Below are 23,118 nucleotides of genomic sequence, written 5' to 3'. Positions count from 1 at the left end.
TAACCCTAATATAACAAATGTCTCCTTTGGAATTCCACAGAACAGAATAAAAGCAAAACTTTTTTACTCATTGAGGGTGAGTAAATAATGAAAGAATTATTTAATTTTTTTCTGTAAATACTTAATTGTCAGTGCGTCGTTACAAACTGAGGGACAAGTCGAAATTATTTTCTCAGGTAATTGGCAGCATACTGCAAAAATTGTAAATAGAGCTTAACTTTGAACCCGGAATATTAGGCCATATTTGGCTAAAGCGCAAAGCCTTGTAAGGAAGAAAGGAAAGGAATGGTAGCATGCTATAAGAGGATGGAGGAAAAGTGAGAGAGAAGGAGCCTTTTGTGTGGTGTTCTGGAGAGAAAGTTTGCTTGTTGAGTTTAGCTCGCTGATGAGGATTTATCCTTTGTGGCAGCATTACATTTCCATGACTTCACAACCATGGGCAAATCCAGTCAGGAGAGTAACAAGCAATTTCTCTCTCTCTCTTTTCTCTCTCTTCCCCCTCTCTCTCTCTCTCTCTCTCTCTCTCACTCTCACACACTCTCTTGCTCTCTCACTGTCTCTCACTTGAATTACTGAGTAAACACATCCTCCTCCATTACTGGCCCTCCCTAACTCTCTTTTTATGTCACTCTCTTTTTCCTATTCTCCTTTTTTTTTGGCCCATTCACTATATTCTGCTCACATCTCTCGCTGCTCGATTTCCCTGTCTTTATATTGGCTTTCATCTAGTCTCCTTGCCTCTGTTGGACAGTTTTCTATATCAGAGCATGATGGTGATAGAGGTTAGGAATGTGAATGGCCTTCCACACTAAGATGCTTCTTGTATAGACATGCTCGTACACATCAAACAGCTGCAAGTCACCTAGTAATATTTATGCATTGAATGCAAGGAATTAATGCATTACTATATATACTCTTCATATATATATATATATGAAGAGTTCAGATGCAAAAGGTGCTAAACAATTCAAAAATCAAAAATTAGATAATGATATTGAACTGACTAAAGGCCTGGAAACACCAACCAGACATCAAAGAACTAGCAGCGATGAAAGCCAACGGTATTGTCGCCTCTCGTCGGCCACGTCTGGGCCAAAAAGCTGCACTTGAACACACAGAGAGAACTACAGCCGACTGTCAGCTAGCATACGCGTTCTCCGCCTGCGTGTAAATGAGACAACTGTCTATTTCTGCAGATATATTTGTCATTCAAAAGGGAAACCAACTCTCCAAGCTGCAGATACACAAACCAGCGCGTGCTTACCTTTTTGAATATCAATCCTGCTGATCACGTTCTTTATTCCACTCCGCTCATGTTCATTTTGACTTCTTTGCTCGCTGTTTTGCACTTGCTCTCGTGCACTGACCATAGACTGTAAACTGACTCATTCACTAAGCTGAACAGCCAATCAGAGTTATCTCTCTCACCGACAGCCTGATGCCAATTCTACATGTTGAATCAGCCCAAAAAAAACAGACAGTGTCCGACTAGAGCCAACGGTGCAGAACACAGGGAAAAAACGATGTCGGCCGACGCTCAAAAACGGCCCGATGTAGCCCGACGGCCGATCGCGGCTTTTTTTTGCTCTGAGAGGCGCCTTTTATAAATTGTTTTCTATTGGTAGTGAGCAGTTTGCGCGCTGTTGCCTGTTTTTAGCCACCCTCTGAGCGCCTGAAGTTGAAAAAAAACAACAACTCTGAGCAGAAAAGCAATCAATTGTGCAATCGAATGAATGGGGAGGCGGGCCTTCCGTTGTGGTGACGGTTACCTTGATTAGACTGACAGGACAGCTGATTTGGGGGTTACCTAGCAACATAAAAATACAGAGTGCACTGCTCTTTTCTAAATTAAAAAACGTCGACCAAAAAAAGGCAGTGCGGTGCGCCTCGCATTTTCAAACCTGAGAAACGTATTCTGTCTGATTGGGGCTTAATAACCTTTTCATTGCCATTAAAGTGGAATTACTGAACCTAAACATAGGAGCCTGATTGAAAAATGCTCATTTAAAAGAAAACATGTGTGTATATATATATTTCCTTCGCATTAGCCAACATCTCATCATTCAATTTTCTCTAAGGCAGTATAATGCGATGGGCTACTGAGGTCCTTAGGACCTACAACGCTATTGGACTGAAGGCCCCGCTTCCACTACCTCACACTGGGCCCCACCCCATGCTTGGGATGGCCCTGACTAAGGATACCCAAATCATGATTATGATTCGGTCATGACTAGTAATAACTAGTAAGTGGTGTTACTTGTGAAAACTCATTGACAGATATGTGGTTTTTAAGACGTTGTGATCGTTGCATAGTTGCTATGGTGTTCTGGATGGTTGATAATTAATAATAATTTTGTAATCACACTTAAATTATGGTTAAAAGCATAATAATTAGGAGTGTGTGATTTGAGAAAATATTCCCTAGTTAGTAAACAGCAACAGTATCGCATACTCCCCCGGAGTCTTTCTCTCACACACATATTACAACATAAACACCCGCAGATTCGCACAATGCTGTTTTCTTCACACACATCTTCGACACTATCTGGTGAGAGCTAAATTCAGAAATGTCGTCAATCTCACATGAGACAAGCAGAGCAGCTCATCAGCTCATTTAGATTTATGACAGTGACGGCAGCCAACTGATCCCTGACTGACTGAGACTTTTATTATATATATTTTTATATATATATATATATATATATATATATATATATATATATATATATATATATATATATATATATATATATATATATATATATATATATATTCTGTGTATTTGTAGATGGTTTTCTATGAATACATGTTCATTATAAAGTAGCTGTCAAGTGTCTGTTCAAGTCAGTCTCTTTATTAGCGTGCAAGCTTAGTGTTATTTATTTACTTTCATTTACATGTTTCCTCCATGGTTCTTAGAAAACATATGTTGGACCGTGTACCTTTCGCTTGTAATTGTCACAACATATTACACACATTCAAAGACATGCTGGTATGGAAGAAAATTAATGTAAAAAAATGTAAACACTAGCTAGAGATGAATACAAAATGTTGTCACAGCATTTTAAAGCCGGTTAATGATTAGCCAAACAGGAACACTGTGATGCTTCATGTCACACATTATAAATCCGTGCGCTTTGATTGAATTACGGTTTTTCATGGTTCTTGGACCAGTTAATCTCGCTAGGGTTCTGGCTGTCCATCGCAACTCAAGGTTACAACAATATCTGCATATTCCCAGAGGCTTGTTAATAGGCGGTTTCTTTTGTCAGCTTTAATGGTATCAGGGCAGTTGGAGACACACTGCGTGCAAGGTTTTATCTATCTTCTGGCAGGTGTAGCCTTTGGCGACATGGCATTGAAGCCTGAGATCCCCCACCGCCCCTCACGCAACCGCGTTACGTGTCTGTCACCTCGCTCCGCTTCCCTGCCATCCCATGAAGAAAAGCAGCCAAAGACTGCTGGATTATTAGTGTTGTGGTAATATGATTACTCCAGCTTGATTAACAACAGGCCCACACACAATGTATGTGGGGTTTCCTCTAAAGATCCAGTTCCTGAGGTAATGACCGACACCTAAGTAGCGTAGCAGTTTTTGTTTATTAGCTCAGTGCTTGGTAGGTCCCTAGCTAAAAAAAATGTTTTCAAAAAGTGTTTTGCTAACATTCCCATTTTATGCAAACGTTATTTCTGAATGTTCTCTGAATGTCTAGTTCAATTCGTGGTTATACGAACGTTAAGGAAACATCCCATTTTATCATTTTTTTAACATTGTGGGAACGTTACTTTCGAGTGTTCTCTGAACATTACGAACCATGTAGTAATGTTTAAAAAATGTTAGACGAACATCAAACTAAAATGTTAAATTAAATTAAAAATGCTCCATGGACGATGTATAAATAATGTTTTCGTGCTAACATTTTGATAACATTATTAAAGTCCCCATGAAATCAAAATTGAAGTTTGGCTTTTAGTATGAATATGTTAGTCTTACGATCATCCATAAGCTAGTGTGCACCAAAACAATGACAAAATTCGCATATAGAAGATAAAAGCATTCAAAACTTACAGTCTCCCACTTCCACCAATATGGATCAGTGATTTTGATGACATCACTCTGCACTTCAGTTTCTCATCAGATTTTCTGTCCAATCAAATACTCTCTAGAATCTGAAGCCCCGCCCCCAAATAGACGCTGAAGCTGCGGCTAAAATTGGTCACTTGTTCACACATTTACATGTTGAATGGCACATAGTGCACTATATAGGGGATAGGGAACTATTCAGACAGTGTATGCTTTCCATTGGGACGAATGGAGTCTGGGCTCGCGTTAGTGTTACGCAAACTGCCACAGCTCGCACACAGTCGGCTCTGGTCCAGAGGCACGATAGCACAGAGCGGATTACATGCGCGAGGTGGCGCATACCAGGAAACGTATCGGACCCATTTGAATTCTGCACACTTACTTTACTTTATTTATAAAGTGACCATGTACAATTTTTAACATAAATGTTTCCATTCCATGCATTGTACCGGATTTAGCTAAAAGCTAATTTTTACCCGCAGTCCCCAGAATGCTATATTTTATAAATGCTATATTTTAAAGCGATAAGGAGGATATTAGGAGGACAAACTGAGGCTTTACCGAGCTCAATGGCTCTGGCCGAGCTGTGATATAAACAAAACGCTATTGGCTATTTTAAAAAAGGGGAGGAGCCGTTTGATATGTTCCACCCTATCTTCCTGTTTCAGTGGAAATTACGTCAACGCATTGAATAATGCTGCACGTTTGAGATCCCGACTTGTAAAATGCATTCACATCCTCGTAATTTCAACTTTTAAATTCTGTACCACCTGTACTTGTAAACTGTACCATCTGACCAGCTCAGACTAGAACATCACGTGTTGTCATCTTTTAATTACGATGTGGCGTGAACGTACCAATAACTTTAAGAGAATCTCGCCAGAATGTTAGCTAAAGTTCTGAGACTGTTCCCTGTGCTAATTATATCAACAGAGCTAGCATTGAGCTCCCGTAGTTCAGCTGAAATAAAATACATTTTCAAGGATGTGTTTTTGATAATGTGATAAGAAGATATGGATTGATATGGAGAATCAGAGTTGTGAAGTGCAGTTTGCGATCATCTTTTCCTTTCATGGCTCAGTACATTTTCTGTAAGGCAAATACTGTCATTGATTCGCTTTGCAAAGCAAGTCTTCAAGGGCTTCGTCTATCTTCTCCAAACCTTTGATTATCTGAGAGCTCCGGTGAGCCTGATGGAGTCATTTTAAACATCTTTAAATTAAATAATCTTTAGTACAAAAGAGCTAAAAGCAGACCTTTAGGAAAGTCTGCATAGTGTATGATTGCAGAAAAAAATGTATATAGTATCATTCAATTCAGGGCCGTGCACAGACCTTTTGAGGGGCATATACTGAAACTGAAAAAAGGGCACCCCAAGGGCAACTGCATGTCTGTTCACCTAACCGATAAACACTTTATTATTAAACACACGTTAGACACTTTATTTTTGCTTTCTTAATATTTTCTTCATTTTTATTGAAAATAAATGCCTTTCCGATTTACTATGTGATGGGGAAAGGGAGTGGAGCAAGTTCGGCAAAGGCGGATTCAAACTTTTTGATGATTTGCATCAAAACTTTCAACCATGTACTTTACTCCTAAGCTATTGCCGCTGTAAATAATTTTGGTGTCTTCCATCATTTTGGCTATCCCAACCAGATGTTTAGTGGACTATTTGCACTTAATGTAAACGACAACATTACTGTAGTAAAACCATGTTTTACTACGTTTGTACATGTGAAGACGAGCAGAGAGTATAGAATGCTAAATTCAAAAATTAGCTAGCTAGCAAATTCATGAATATTGACAGCGTAAACATAAATTTGGCCAAAATCTCATTTTATAAAAGATGAAATGCTACTGTATGCACAGGCTATTTAAGTGTAGGCTAATGGCTATGACTAGATGGCAAATGCTAGCCCACTCTCTCCATTCCCACGTCTCAGACCTCAAATTCATAAAATATGAGCCTATATAGACAGTGTTTCTTGCATAAAGAAAACACTGTACTTATTCAAACAAGATGATGTTTACTTACCCTCTCAAGACTTTGTTCAGCTGCTGTAGGGTTCATTCACTCAAGTTAGAAGGGGCGGAGTTATGAGGTTTATTGACAGTTTGAGGATCCAACAGGATTTTTTTATAACAGGCTCTTTTTAATGCCTTTCATTTGCTAAATATTTGTAAAACAGGCAGATGGATGGAAAGGGTAACCAATAGTATTGATTTATTGAAGAAGAAGTAGAAGTAGAAAAAAAACTCCACCACCAAAAAAAGGGCACTTCGGAGTGTAAGTGCAAAAAGGGCATGTGCTCTGCACTGGTTGAAAATGTATAGATGTGGCAAGGGGACGGGCCTTTTAACCTGAATATGCTGGTGCAAAAAAGTTTGCACCATTTTCTGTTTATTTTAATAGATAATTAAATTGACTTGTATTCAATAAATGCATTGCCATTAAAATTTGTTAATTTAAAAACAAATCTTAATATCATATTTTTAAATATTGTTTCATTATATATTATAATTACTTGTGAATTAACAAAACTGAAAATAATACATTTTTGTCTCAAAATATATTTGGTATTTTTAACAATTCTCATCTGTGAAATAAAATAAATGTTAACTGAAATAAAATATAAGCTAGTCAGCTAGTTCCCATGTTCATTTAATTTAGCCTAATGTAATAAAAAAACTAAAACTAAAATGGAAATAAACATTGATAAAAACTATACAGACATATGAAAATGAATGGTACATACAATTTCATTTTTATTCATTTTTTTAATAAGATTTTGCATGGATAAATCTTTTTATACACACACACACACACACACACACACACACTTGGGTGGCAAATGTTTATAGGCTTTATAATGGGCCTCCGGTTTGAAATAATCTGCTATAATTTTTCATGGAGGTCATTTTGCAGTTTTAATGCTTCTGTCTGGTTGGAGCTAGTTATGGTGTGTCATAAATATAGTAGCTGTATAAACACACGCCTTCAGCAGGAAAAGAATGAGGAGCACAAAACGAGTTTACCAATTAGAGTGATGGAGCGAGAACTGAGGAGATACTGACAGAAAGGTGCACTGAAGGAAAGAGGAACGAATTAGAGAAAGAAGGCTGGTCCTTTCAACTCTTCCAGTCCTGTGGATTTCTCTCTCTCTGTATAATGAAGCCCCCAGTTCCTCTAATCCCATTAAAGGCCAGATTAATACTTGAGAGCTGATAACTGAGAGAGTGGTCACACCACCACCACCAGCGGCCAAACCACAGTGTGGACACTCTCTGACTAAACCGAGAATAGAAAGAGCAGAGGAAGGAGAAATAGAGACAAAGAGAGAGAGGTAGAGTATACATAAATGGGTTCCTGTGCTTGAATGGCTTTAGCCGTGGAGTGTCACAGTAATTAAACTTGAGAGAAAGACTTCAGAAGTCAAATTGTTCCCTTGACCCGCCAATTTGAGACACTGCACCCTGTTAGCGTTAGCATTTGTCATTAACATTAATGAGGGGTGTTTGAGAATTTAAAATAATGGTTTAATAAAGTTAAAGCAGGAAATGAAATCATTTGTAAGCCCATTATATTGTTAGACCTTTATTTAAGCAGGAAAGAAACCTTGAGATTAAACATTTTCTTACAGGAGTGTCCTGGCCAAGATAGGCAGCTAATTAAGCTACACACAATAGTTAAAATTAAATATGTGAAGACCTTGCTGAAACAACATTTTAAACCAGCCTATGGTAGTTAACTGGTCTCCCACCCTCGATAGACTGGTCCGTTTGCTGGTTTTAGAGGGGTTTGGGGGCACCTGCCAGTTTGCCGGCATGACCAAGCTAGGAAACTAGTTAAGTGACCTGAACGCTAGATTGGTCAGGATCATAGACTGTAAAAAAAATATTGACGTAGTGTCCGTGACGTCACCCATAGGATTCTGAAGAGCAGTTTTTGAAGCGTAAAGTAGGGTCGAGCTGCCCGTTGCCATCTTGGCAGCGCGTCATCGCACGTCACTCCCGGATAACAGAAAATGTGTAAAGAGGCGAGACGTGGGTGGAGCGATGACTAACAGATAGCAGATAAATGACTATCCACCTGTCACTCAAAGTGGCCATGCCCTTAATTATCCAGAACTTTAAGGCTTTATATAATGTAAACGAATGAGTTATGAAAAAAAATCACCCCCTCATAGTTGTCATGAAGGGCAAAATTAGCCGTATAGACCAAAACCACAATTTGTACCAGGCTGTAAACATGTTTTTTGTTTTTTCTGCTGTAAAGTTGGGCATTTTCACATGGGGCTCAATGAGATTCTGCTCCCTTCTGGAGCCTTTCCCTAGTGGCCAGCCCATGAATTGCAGTTTAAGTCACTTCCATATTGGCTTCAAGAGAAACTGAGGGAGGTTGCCGCTTGGTCAGGATGTGAAATCAGCAAAACCAGCTTATACAAGCAACAGACTGGTTTAAGCTGTTTTTTTTTTTTTTTTCATCGGGGTGTGTGTTTTCCCTCTTTCACCATATTTTATGTCCTAATAGCGAATTACAAAAGTAGCAAAGTCATTGTTTTTCCAGAGACATATTGCAGTGGTAACAATCCTCCACTGAGGGGGCGATATAGTTAGCTTAAAAAAAAAAAAAGAAAAACTGTGGCTGTGTCCTAAATTGCCCCCTATACCCTCACTATTCCCTACATTAGACCACTAATATAGTACAATTGAGGGAGTGAATGAAAAAGAGTAAGCAAATTCGGACAGAGTGCCGTTTGTTTTTTTTTTCACTTTTCTCATGGAAACTAGCATGTATAAACCTTAATTAAACAATTTAATAATCAATTAAAAAGGATTTTATACCTGTATATTATGCTGTAGCCACATTGGACCAGAGCTTTGGAAAATGGATGGATAATTCAGCTGCGGGCGCCATCTTCTGGTCGGGTGCAGGAAATCATTTGACGTGCGATTCTCACAGTGGATTATGGGTATTTTCTAGCCATTGAGCGTTATTGTAGTGAATTGTGTGATTGAATGAGTGCACTCTCTAACGTCTACTATGGTTTTGTACACAACTACCAATGGCTGTGCCTTTTTAAGGGTATTGGGGTTTCGGTTTCGATTTCGGACACAGCCTGCGCCTTTAAACCAATGTGTTGTTATACAGCTTGCTATAAATGTGTCAACCGTTTACTGACTTTTACTGACGAGGATTATCTTCAAACTGTTGCTGTCATTAGTAACTTTACATTAGACTACATTAGAAGCAGAACATGTATGCTGAAGCTCACTATAGCAACTATAAGCATACTATCATTGTGTTATGAATTGTACAAATTGTTCATTTCTGAAATTGAGCTTGTGTAGCTAGAAAAGTTTTTGTTTGTGCACTTTGTGTATCTTCTGGAAGTGTGCTGTGCCTTTTTCTCTTCCCTATTAGCATTTAACTTTATATTCTTAGATTAAAGGACGAGATGGATTGAACCCCTTGAGGTTTTTGCCTTTTATGACCGTAATCCTTCACAAGCTGTCTGAGCATGTCAATGAGAAATATCTGACCATCACCGTGTGTGTGGTGGGTACCAGACGGTGCTCTGCCAGGTCTAGAATGGAAGCTCATTAAGGAGCTGGAATATGTCAAATGCAGCTCACCCTGACCGCCTTATTACTGCCTATATCCAATAAGTCACTGTCGCATAAGGCAGTCAGAAACCTTCACAATGCAGCGGCTGACCTTTTTAACCGGCATATTCTATTAGCACATGTAAATGGCATAGACTTCAAACTGAAAAAATATGGCGCAGAGTGTCTAGCGTCTACAGTTTCGTTGTTATCAGAAGTTGTATTCCGCTGCTAACTATGCACAACTGTGGTGTGTGTGTGAACACAACCTGTGAAGAACATTTTTGAAGGTTGTTTGGTGAAGCCGATACAAGAGGTTGTTGGATATCTTACATTGTTGTGTTACACTGACAATCACAGCCAGTCAAACGTTCTGATTTGGAGTGGGATTTTGCATGCGACGCAAATAGAAAAAAACCTCCGAAATGTGGCTTCTTGTTTTGTCGCATTGCACCTAGATTCAGAGTGAATCCTTCAGGTATGTTATGTGTTATATTTGAGTGTTGGTAGATTCTTGCACTGACCTTTTGTAACACTTGGAGCGGTTTGGTTATGTTTACAACAAGTGCCGCACAAAGAAAAGTCTTCAGAAACCGCATGTAAGCGTATAAGCTGTTAATCCAGCAATTGTGAATGATCCGATGCTGAAAAAGTTGTGTGTGTCGGTTTTGTGTGTGTGTTTAAATTACTTCTCCAACTCTAATTGCTGTTTGCAAATCGCGGTGCTTTGGGTGCTTTTAAGAAATGGCTTACCGACTTTTTGCATGGGCTTATTACATGCTGTGTCACTTGCTTTCTGTTGGATGCATGTCTTTTATGTGCTTTGAAAACAAAAACACAACCAGTATGTCAGCTGTAACTATGTACAGTAGCCTTGCAGGGGATTCATTTTTAACTATAAAAACCACATTACTGATTAGAAAGGCGCTATGAACTTTTGAAAGCAGTGGTGCTTGGTTTGCTTTTCACCTTTAGCCTTTGGGCTTTTCATCTGTACTTTAAATTATTGAGTAAAAAAAGAAATAAATGTATTTCATATTTCATGAGAGAATAAAAAAGTATGCTATAAAATGTATTCAATGAAAGCCAACAAGGTCAAGAGCTTCAAATGCAAGCAACCTGTGCTTATGTTGAATCATAATTTTTGAGGTCAATCAGATTTAAAGAGCTGTCTAGTCTATTGTTATTGGTGCTGATTGTTACTTTTAATGAAAGTTTTACTTCCAGACAGATTCAAGTGCTACAGTGAATACCTACATACTCAAGGACGCCTAAGCACTAGAGTTTACACAATGTCAGAGAATGCTTCAAATCCATTGATTTCAATAGTGATTATGTAGCAAGGACATAAAGAAAAAAACTTTTTGCTAGAAATCAACCTAAAGTTGAGAAAAAAATGTACATTTACTGCAACGTCAATGAGATGGCGGGTATTAATATTCAACCCATTCTCACTCCCAAGGCATTCAATTATGGTTAAGGGCCTTTGCGTCATTATTAAGATGCTAAAGATAACCCAAGTAGTCACTATATTGACAAACTTGGAACTCCATTGCTTTCAATAAGAAACGTTTGACGTCAATACACAATTGTGAAGGGAAATGTATTGGCTGGAATTTGAACTTGAATGGCATGTTGGGATATGATTTAAACTGCCACAATAATTGATTTCTACTTTTACAAATTTATGCGAATAAATAAATGTATTTGTTTGTTGATATAGTGACGTTTACCTTTAGTGTCTTAATAGTGATGCACAAGGTGCTTGACCATGCTTCAGTTTTTGACACCTTGGGAGATAAAATGGGTTGTAAATTATGTAAATGTAGCCAATCCAATTGAGTCGTACCTTCCAATGGATGCCCCTGCTTTAGTGTATAGGCGCCCGAAGATTCAAGACTTGTTTTCGTTATTGATTCATTCAAAATGGTTTGGGTGTTTGTTCTTGTGTTCTTTCCATAAAATGCATGATTTGAATGAACATTCAGCTCTTGCTTTTCTATGTGAAGCCGTCCACGGGTTAGTTTTGTAGAAGCGGGTGGGTTGGTGGTTATGGGGCGGGGGCTCCTTCCTGTCTTCCCTTTTGTTTCTCCTCCCCTATATTCCCTTCCTCATCAAAAATGATCACCTGCACAAATGCACCTCCTTCCCACCTGAGCACTGACGCACTTTCCCCTTCCATCTGTGTTTTCCTACCCAGAATTCCCTAACGTCCCGACTTACGATGGCCGTGAGATCCCATTGGAGCCGCATAGTTCTGGCATTGCCATCGGCGGCGCGGTTGGTGGGGTGGCCCTGCTGGTGGCCGCCATCGCGCTGCTCGCCTTCTTCCTGCGGCGTCGCCAGCGCACCTTTAAGGGTGACTACAGCACCAAAAAACATGTGTTCGGGAATGGATACAGCAAGGCCGGTGGCATGCCCGCCCATCCTCCGATGCCCAAGAACCTGCAGTACCCCGACGACTCGGACGATGAAAAGAAGCCGGCTCAAATTAGCGGGCCCGGCGGTTTCGAGGGCGGCGATCGAGATTTCGACGGCAACTCTGAGGATTTGAAGAGACCCTATTTCACTGTAGATGAAGGCGAAAGTCGTGATTACGACGAACGGACCCTTGCCTTCCAGTACGACCCCGAGCCCGAGATCGCCGACGACATGGTCTCCCAAACCGACGGCTCTGTTATTTCAAAGAAAGAGTGGTATGTGTAGAGTGGCATGCAACGACAAGAAAAAAGATCAACGACCTTTTGTCCTCTCCTGCATCCGACCACACCCACCCACCTCCATCACTTCAACCCTCCCTCCATGTGTTTATCCTTATCTGCACATCCCAACCCTGACCCAGTAACCTCCGCCCCCATCAGAGTCCATCGAAAACGGCTGTAGAAAAATAGCTTGCGGCATCAACACGTCAACATCATTGCACATCCACATGCTTTTAGAGGAACCTGCTACAACAACAACAAGTTTTCTCACTGACTGATGCCAATCAACATCCAGCATCAAGGCTGGACAGGCAGGTCGCTTGAAAATATTACAGTGTATTATCCTTTTTGTCTCATTTTGTTGTTATTATAAATGTATTAAATGTATAAAAAGAGACTGTAACTGTTTGAAAAGGGGTATATTGCTGATCATGTTGTGAATGTCTTACACTGGATGTACGATTATTTTTTTATTGTTTGTCTTTTTTTAATCTCATTAGCATATTACCATTGCTTTTACGTTAATAGTTTTGTCCATTTTTATATAGTCTTGTTTTTTATATGGAGTGTTGGTTACCGGAAAATGTGGAACTAAATAGTAAAATAATTATTCTTGCCCATACATGTGTCATTCTGAGGTCAAAGGTCGCATTGACACTATTGTGTTTAATGGAAACATCCTAATTCTGCAGTTCTTGGCACAAATGCTGCTTCCAACATCCTTAAGGGTCCAGAACTAACGAACGAGGTCCGAAAATGTGGCATAGCCTGAACGCGTACAATCCAATGACAAAAAAAAAAAGCAAAAAAAAAGCATGTGGGTTCTGACTGCTCTCCAAAAACAGTATTTATTTTAAGACCCGGCTATGCTGAGAGCTGAGGAACACATCTGCAGCGTTAGTCATATGCACACTGCAGTCAAGCATGCAGAACGGGCCCTAGACAGATGTACTACACCCACCCGCCCGCCCCTCAATCTCCATGCCAGTCTTAGTCAGTCTCCATCCATAGATCCACCTCGGATGTGCCATCACATGTAGTTTTCATAGCGATGCTTTCCAAAATCCATTTCCTCTGAAACTCTTAAGACGCAAAAGGATAATCCTGTATAATGTGGTGTTGTTATAAAGACAGGGTGTTTGTTATTTAGAGTTGGTGATGTGGAGTGGTCAAAATGTTTTTAAGATCTTGTAAATATGAACAGGTTCAACGGTAATGTTTAGTTCCACAGGGGATTTTTGTGTCAACCACCATTTAGAGCCTTTTGATGGAAGAACCTTTTCCGAGAGCAGGTAGCGGTGAAGGCATGGGTCATGGGAATGAAATTGCGGGAAAAGTCTCAAGCCAAAGTGAAATCAGAGGTAAACATGGCAGCAACTGGGCATCGCAGGCAGGCCCGGATCATTGAAACCACAGGATCTGCTGCGAAGCCAGGAATCCTTTCCAAATCCTTCCTGATCCTCTATAAGGAGCAGATCTGTTGGCTACAAATTACTACGTATTTAAATCAATAAAATGGCTGTTCATCAAGATACTGATATACCTGTTTGGCAGCAAAATGTACAAGCATTTTGAATGCATGTGTGTCTTTTTTTTAATTTTTTATCACTCTTTGTTTGGTTCAGCCCTTTCCCACTTTTTGCTTCAGGATTTTATTTCCAGAGACAATTACTGCGTCCATATCACCCAACAGGAAAAAAAAATGCATTAGTGGAATTTATCATGGCTCGTCCATGAAATATTTAATTCTCTTGCCAGCCTTAAACAGGACTCTGTACAAGACGAGAGATTAGAAACCATTGTAATTACATAGACAATCCAGGAGGATCTGTAAATGGAGGAAACTCCAGATGAAAGCCACTTACTAAAGAATCCTTGCCCATGAGCAGGTCCGCACAGAATCTAATGACTTTTATCCTGCATTAAAACCCAGAGTTCCACACTCCTTTTGGTGGATGAAGCCATTATCAAAAGAATCGGCATAAACAAACTAGAACTTGCAGCCGCAGATTCCTTATGGTCCAAACCCATGAGGAAAGTCGTAATATGCTAACATCTAAGCTATGTTTGTATAAAACCCTTAATGGTAGACCCATGCACATCTTGATTTGACCTAAAACGGACCACATTATGAATAACTGTACATTTGTTGCTTAGCAAACCTTGTATTTTAGCTTCGTAAGGTCAATGTGCAGCGTTATACAAATTGCAGTGCCTATGACGTGTGAGATGTAAGGTTTTATGTTTTTTTTTTAGATCTGAATCCTGTACATATTGTTTTCTTTTTTATTTCCTTTTTTAGAGTTATTGTGTCTTGTCTGCCCTAACTGTACATTTTTACGACATTGACATGATAATTGTATGAATCTACACAAGTTGGCCAGCGTGGTGGGAAGCGCATCGCCTGGACTTGGAGTATTATAGAAGCTGTATTTTTACCGGGTTTTTTAAACCATCATTAATAGAAATATTCTCTCTCTGCTTCATATGACATGACGAAATACAAAAAGCAGCACATCGCCGTCAGCACTTTGTTAACGTGCTGCATAATCACGGCCACCATTGAAGAGACTGGCATCACTTCAGCTAAAGCACAAGTTTTTGTTCCAGGAATGTATTTAGTATTTTATTTTATACGTAGTTATTTTCATATCGCTTTCATATCTCTTTCGTTCTTTCATTGACAACGTGCTCCCAGGGTTTTGTCAATTTAAGGACCTTTTCTTTCTTCTTTTTCAAGCTAAGCACAAGTTACCCAGCCACCAAATAGCTATTATGGCTTTAAATATCAAATAAGAAATTTCAATTGACTACAATTAATTTTCATCACCCATATCAGCTGTGTTTTTGGTTTGGTGTCGTTTATTTCTTTTCATAGAGTAGTCTATCTGGAGTGATGTTGAGGCTTCTAGCAACATTAAATAGCATGGGCGTACTAAGAATATATATATATATTTTTTTCTTTTTGTTTTAAATACTGTTCAACAGACAAAATATTGCTTTTTATTCCTTCTTTTTATATTTTCCTCATTTTCTTTGATACAAGGATTTTAGGTTTTTCATTCCAGAGTCTCGTGTCTTTCTAACTGCCCACTTCAAATCCTGACATTCCACTGTAAATAATGTATGTACCTTGGAAACTATAGCTGGGTTTACTGTATGTAGGGGGGACAGAAGTGGTGGAGTTTCAAGTCTGGACGTTGACTGCAAACTGAACTAGAAAATAAATTAGACCGCTCAGACGGCTGGAGATGTATAGCTTATTGCCATAAATCTACTTTGACATTGACTTGGGTAGATAGGTTTTGATATGTTAATGGGTTCTGTATAGAGATGTGGGGCTGATGCATTACAATGACTTTGTACATAACTGCAACAAAACAAACAAACAAACAAAAAAAACATAAAGAAAGATCTTGTCTTCATGCAGCCGTGTGAATGTATGTCTGCTGAGGTCGGTAATGATATGAAAAATATATATATTGTTCACATGTGTTGACCCAGTGAAGTAAACTGTATTTGCTTTAAAACATTAAATGATTTCAATGTTCAAAGATTTCTTTTATTTGTTATCTTCTCTTTACACTTCACAATTATGCAACATTGTTTTACTATCACGTTGTGTATATAGTCATAATATTGAATCTAGCATAATAATGTTTTATCAATTGTAATATTTAATCTATTATAATTTTTTAATAATGTTACAATAAAGGCCTATAATTAGAGCACACTCAAAATATTGTTATAATTCTATTCTCTAAAACTTTTCTGTTATTTAAACTTTTTATTGTTATTTGAACGTTTTTCTTCATGTTGTATTCTTACAATAATGCAATAATGACTGATATTAATTATTTTTTAATTTTCATTATTTTGTTTTATCATACACACAATTTATATACATATATATATATATATATATATATATATATATATATATATATATATATATATATATATATATATATATATATATATATATATATATATATATATATATATATATATATATATATATATATATATATATATATATATATATAAACAGGTTTGTTAACCTAATTCATAATTTAACATGATCCCATCAGTATTTTTAAACAAGTCAAAACAAGCCAAGTTTATTGTCATTCCAGTCATAAAATACTTACAGAATGTGAGCAATATCCACTGTAAACAAATACGCACTATACACAGTGTAAAAAATTATTGCTGTGATTATTTATCACAACTTAAAATTCCACATTGGAATAAGAAACAATGTTTTGTTGCAACTTAAAAAAGTATGTGTTTGTGCTTGACTTGAAATATTAAGTTTAGTAAACTTTAGTTGGATTTTTAAGTTATCTAAAACAATTTTAACTAATTGTAGTTAGTTTACAGGGTTAATTTAGTTTGCTTAATTACAAAGTAGCATGTGAAAAATAACAAACTATGTACCAAAACTGCAAAAATAATAATTATACAATGTACATGTAATAATGTACTCATATAGATAGTATTGATTTTAAAGCAATAAGACACGAGAGGCCGTTTTAGAGTGACCACATGTAAGGGGTCAAAAACATTATTATTAAAGGTATACATATAACTTTTTCTTGTTCAAAATTAGCAAAATTGAAATAATGAATCAATACATTGTCAATCCTTCTCCCAAAACGTGTTTTGCCTGTTTCACTATTAGTTTTTATATTTTAGACCTAGCAGTATGGTTTTCATGGTAAATTGCATACATACGCCACTCGCCCGTGCCAAGCGGCAACCTCCCGCAGTTTCTCTTGAAGCCAATACGGAAGTGCCTCAAACTGCAATTCATCGACTGGCCGCTAGGGACATGATCCAGAAGGGAGCAGAATCTCATTGAGCCCCATGTTAAAATGGTCAACTTTAGAGCAGAATAAAACATGTTTACAGCCTGGTACAAATTGTGCTTTTGGTCTATACGGCTCATTTTGCCCTTCATGACAACTGTGAGGGGGGTGAATTTTTTTATAGCTCATTCGTTTACATTATATAAAGCCTTAAAGTTCTGCATAATTAAGGGCGTGGCCACTTCGAGTGACTGGTGGATAGCCATTTATCTGCTGTCTGTTAGTCATCGCGTCACTTAAGCTCCGCCCACGTCCCGCCTTTTTGCCCATTTTCTGTTATCCGGGAGTGACGCGCGATGATGCGCTGCCAAGATGGCAACGGCCACCATTGCGCTTCAGAACGGCTCATCAGAATCCTATGGGTGACGTCACGGACACTACGTCCATATTTTTTTACAGTCTATGGCCCGTGCATGTCTTGTCCATACGTTTAAAAAAGAAAAAGTATTTATTATTTATTTGACAGGGACAATGGACAGTAAGAAACTGCCTCAGAATTAGCTACAGAGCTAAATTTATTCTGCTGACCCTGGGCAGGAGAATACCAAAACACATCGATATAATAGCAAATCCCCCCACAAATGTAAAATATATGACATAAAATCCATAAAAAAAAACTACAATTTAAATTACTACAAAATATCCCCCAATATACATACTGCAAGACATCACATAATAATACAAATTGAATCCCTCAAAATTCTGAAATCATATCAAAACCATAGACTATAAAAAAATATGGACATAGTGTCCTTGACGTCACCCATAGGATTCTGAAGAAGCGTAAGGCCATTGCCATCTTGGCAGCGCGCCACACCCGGATAATTGAAAATGGGCAAAGAGGTGGGACGTGGGTGGAGCTGAGGTGACGCGATGACTAACAGACAGCAGATAAATGACTATCCACCTGTCACTCAAAGTGGCCACGCCCTTAATTATGCAGAACGTTAAGGCTTTATATAATGTAAACGAATGAGTTATAAAAAAATTCACCCCCCTCACAGTTGTCATGAAGGGCACAATTCGCCGTATAGACCAAAACCACAATTTGTACCAGGCTGTAAACATGTTTTTTTTCTGCTGTAAAGTTGGGCATTTTAACATTGGGCTCAAAGAGATTCTGCTCCCTTTTTGGAGCCTGTCCCTAGCGGTCAGTTGATGAATTGCAGTTTAAGTCACTTCCGTATTGGCTTCAAGAGAAACTGGGGGAGGTTGCCGCTTGAACAAAACACTAAAATATTCAATGATCATAAACCTGACTCATCTTTAACAATATTTTCAAATAGAGAAAGCTACTTTGATGCATGTATGGTGTTGGAGTGGCAAGGTTAGTTGTCACAACGAGCGAGAAAGGTTGACATAGAGCAGTTAAATCTCGAACCACCAGGGAATCACCCGTTTAAAAAAACAGAAAAAAGAAAAGCCAAACAGAGAAGAGTCTGCTGGTGAAAGGAGAACGCAGCAGAGCTCGTAATAAAACGAGAATCAAGATTGGTCTTTTCGGAGATCTGAAATGTTGTAAAAACAACACAGAGATGGTGTTTTTATTACTCAACATTTGAGTAATGTATTTTATTTAACAGATAAATCACCATATAGCTCTCTAACAGAGGTCATTGTAAACATTATCTATTGTGAAGGGTCATTTCATTATAGTTGTTGTAGCGCTGTGCGAAAATAAATTTATTTTCAAGGAAATATTGTGTATATTAATGGGTAACAGTAACATCTTCAGCTTGTCAGCTTGAGATCCTTTCCATCTAAACTGGTTATATCTTTTAAGAAAGTAAATGTTTTATGAGCATAGGATAGCCATGTTCATCCGCAGTCAAGCAGAGCCGAAGCACAACCAAAACAATGTTCTTCCCCAAAATGCATGCAGTTGGGTTTTTTAACCGCTAGAGGGCCAAAAGTTACATAGGCTGCGTTCACACTGCAGGGCTTAATGCTCAATTCCGATTTTTTGAAAAAATTAGATTTTTTTGCAAAGGCCGTTCACATTTCCAATTAAATGCGACCTTTTGTGATCTCCTGTGTGAACGTGAAATGACCCAGAAGTGACCCGCATGCGCAGAAGAGTACTCAACGGTCAACGACGTCACTTGTTTCGCCATTTCGCTGGAAATGTTTTCAAAACCCGGTTCCGATAAGAGCCCTCGAGTTTGGCCTGAATAGAGCTGTCCCCCCAAATATTAATTAACTCCGAAATCTCGCTTCCCTTCCACTGACTGGTCTCAGCATCGTCCGCCATAGTTGTTTATCTTCTCATTCCCGCCTACTTCAACGTACAATGATGACGTTTTTTCGCGTATCAACGACGTGCGGGTCGGATACATGTGACCTGGCAGTTCAGACTGAAGACGCATTTCAAAAGATCGGATATGTATCGGATTTGGACCACATACCCAAGTGGCCTGGGTCGCATTTGAAAAGATCGGATCTGTGTCGTTCAGACTGTCATGAAAAGATCAGATACAGGTCGCATAAGGGCAAAAAAATCGGAATTGGGTCGTTTCAGCCTGCAGTGTGAACGCAGCCATAGTCTACCATTAAAAAAACACAAATTTGCAATAATTAGCAGGATAAACAATTCTTTGTTTATTGCAATTAAGATTGTGATTTAAAATCCCTGCCGAAATGATTCCATTATTTCTTAAAGGTGCTGTATGTAAGTTTTTGACTGTACTAAAGCATAAAAATACCATAATATGTTTGCAGATATGTAGGAAACTCACATACTCATCTCTCTGAAAAACAATGCTACAGCCAGTTATTCTACTTTGAAATGTGCGTTCCGTGTTGGAATATCTGTTTTTGTTTTGGTCTGTGCGATAACGCATAACACACATTGCCAGTTTACCCAAGATCCCAAGAGATTGCAAATTCTAAAAAGCCTCGGCATCCATCTAAAAAATCTAAAAAAAAAAGCACATTCAAATGCGGATAAAACAACTCATCAACTTACAGTGTATAAGTCTCCTCGCCTTCCATTGTCAATTGTGCTCGTTCCTGTTGCGTGTCCTCAAACTGGCAACCCGTGTGAGTGTCGAGTCCAAGGAGGAGGGGGCGGGGCAAACAATATTTCGAATTTGGACTGCAGTACTCATTTCAACCATTAGCTGTCATTCTTACATACAGCACCTTTAAGTAATTGTATTCCATTATGAAATCAGAGCACCGCTGAGGGATTTGGTCCTGCGGCAGTCCAGCAATATCAGTTCCAAACAGTTGTTCATAGCAAGAAAGGTTTTTGTTTTAGATTTTGTTAATATGTTTATGTTCTATTGCCCATCCAAACATATGTATTAATACCGATGAGTGTACATTAGATCGCACTGGGTTGTTACTCTTGCATTTGACACGGCTTTTCAGAGCTTGTGTCTGTAAAATGTATAATATAAATATAAAAGTCGTCTGTGTACAATAGAAATGCAAAGTGTAAGCTCCAAAACCCAATAGCAGTAACAGCTGGATGTGGCCTCCCTACCGCGCAAACCAATAGTTCTATTGAGCAATGCAAATTATTCACTTTTATCACTTAGGAATCACAGTAAAATAAAAAAATAAAAATTACAGAACTATATTTTTTCCTTATTCACTGTGAATAAATGATACAATGTGCATGGTCTATTTTCACAGCGAGGGCAATTACTTTTCCATCATCCAGTGCTTTTAAATTCACCCCCTGATCAGTTGAACCACCCCTGAAAGAACATTCGCAGATGGGAATGAGAGAGTGCAGACTTGCTTGCCAGGGTTCCTGGAGAGCAGCTGTCCCTGTCCGTCTCCTCAAAGCTCTCTTTGTAGCCCCCATGGGCCTTTGAAAGCATATTCACTCGTGATAAGCCTAAATGATACGGAATCAGCCCCATTCCCTTCAGAGCGAATGTCCATCAGCAGTGCAGGGAAAGAGAATTTGGCTACATGAAGACTCTCCCATGAACGGCACAGCCAGGGTCATAGTAAGATTGTGAATTTGATATGAGTTATTGGAACAGTTCACCCAAAAAACATTTACTCACCCTCATGTCGCAGTTTTTGGACCAAAGAATAAGTTGTTATTCACTGCACATCATAGTCAGCATACAGATATTAAAGTCCTCATGAAATCAAAATCAACCTTATTTACTTTGTTAGCAAACATTACTGGTCTTAAGGCCTATGCACACCGGGACGATTATCGTGCGCGCTTATCGCCAGCGTTTTTCGAGGCGTTTTTCGACGTGTTTTTGTGTTCACACCCAATCGATTTTCACTGGCGATGCGCCGAGTGAATGTGGAAATTCAGTAGATGCAGCTCCCGGTACACAAGGTGGTGCTGGGCCACTAATGCTTCTGACACTCGCTTGTCACACAGAAGAAGAATAGAGACAGTATTTACTGTACATACTTTTGCTAACTGGCAAGCAGCATTAGCAGCTCATCTTCGGCCCTGTCCCAAATGGCACACTTCATGTGCACTTTCGGTCTTGTGGACTTACAATGGGCGCTGTGTGCACGTGTCCGTTAAGTCCATGAGACCGCAGTGTCCCATTTGTCATTCTAGGTCTCAGAAGGGTGCTCGCGAGCGCCCCCCTTTGAGGTCGATATACGCCCTCGATGCGCACTTCTGCCGAGCCCGCACTGGTGCGGCTTACGCAGCAGACTTCTTCCCGGCAGTCAAAGCGGCATTACATCGTGAAAGTGTGGACTCAGAGGAAGACTGTGAGGCAGAGTCCTGCACGGGTCCGATTTTGTAAACCCGCACCCGCCCGTACCCACAGTGTTTAAAACCGCATCTGACCCGTTTTCCAACAACAGCACTAAATAAAATCTGCACCCGACCCGACCCGCTTAAAATAGAACCGACACCCCGACCTGCACCCACAATAAAATCAGTTTAGCACAGGGGTGTCCAAACTCGGTCCTGGAGGGCCACTGTCCTGCAGAGTTTAGCTCCAACTTGCCTCAACACACCTGCCTAGAGGTTTCTAGTATCCCCAATAAGACCTTGATTAGCTGGTTAAGGTGTGTTTATTTGGGGTTGGAGCTAAACTTTGCAGGACAGCGGCCCTCGAGGATCAGGATTGGACACCACTGGTTTAGCATATCACATTATAGACACACTTACAAAAATGTTTATAGTCAGCATACAGAAGTTATTACATGACCATTAACACAAGGACAACTTCAACCGGGACATTCTAAAACGCTTAACGTGGCTTAATGTACTAAGACACTGTTATTAAGAGACCAAACTCAGTAAACATAACACTAATAACGTATACTATGTACAAAAAATCAGATGAGCCCAGAATATGAACGCAACGCGTTTAATTACACGTTAAGCGTTTTCCTCCCATAGAAAACGCTTAACTTGACTTAATGTAGGCTATTGAGACCGCGTTATTAAGAGACCAAACTCAGGAAACACAACAAAAATACTGTTCTCTAGAACTGCTTGTGCTTGGTTTGTTACCACAGTTATCTGCGTGCTTCCTCAGCAATGAACTTCCACATTTGCGACTATCTTTCTTCATCTCCTCAGGATCCATCTCGACGACTGCAGTGCAGGCAGATTGCATGTGCGCGGTTGTGATTCTTCTGGGAGGGCGCGCACGTGCCGTGCAGCCACAAATAAACTGATATGGATTTAAAATTATTTGATCAACTTGAAATACAGGCAAGGCATATTTTTAGATGTGTTCCTTAAAATATGCATATATTTTTTAGGAACACATCTACAATATACATGCATATATTTATATATATATATATATATATTCATTTGCACGTGACTGTTTAAAACCTGTGTTTAGACCTGTGTTTCTCCCTTGTCCGACCCAACCCGCACCTGTATCCGACACAGTAG

General features: G+C 39.1%; 1 protein-coding gene across 6 annotated transcripts in view; it reads left to right on the top strand.

The window, feature by feature from the left end:
- The window catches only part of nectin1b (nectin cell adhesion molecule 1b), a 313,306-nt gene that overhangs the window by 111,103 nt on the left and 179,085 nt on the right, over nt 1-23,118 (top strand). Inside the window, exon 6 of one of the 6 annotated variants that reach the window (XM_079825764.1) lies at nt 11,895-15,770. The exons of the other annotated variants lie outside the window; for them this stretch is intronic. Within the exon in view, the coding sequence (XP_079681890.1) occupies nt 11,895-12,400 (506 nt within the window). The 3' untranslated portion in view covers nt 12,401-15,770. Of the gene's footprint in view, nt 1-11,894; nt 15,771-23,118 lie in introns of those variants that run through there. 6 annotated transcript variants of the gene reach the window in all.

Source organism: Gobio gobio, assembly GCF_949357685.1.
Source record: "Gobio gobio genome assembly, chromosome: 9".
Classification (NCBI taxonomy): Eukaryota; Metazoa; Chordata; class Actinopteri; order Cypriniformes; family Gobionidae; genus Gobio; species Gobio gobio.
The sequence above is the reverse complement of the archived record's forward strand: the minus strand, read 5'-3'. Positions and strand labels throughout refer to the sequence as shown.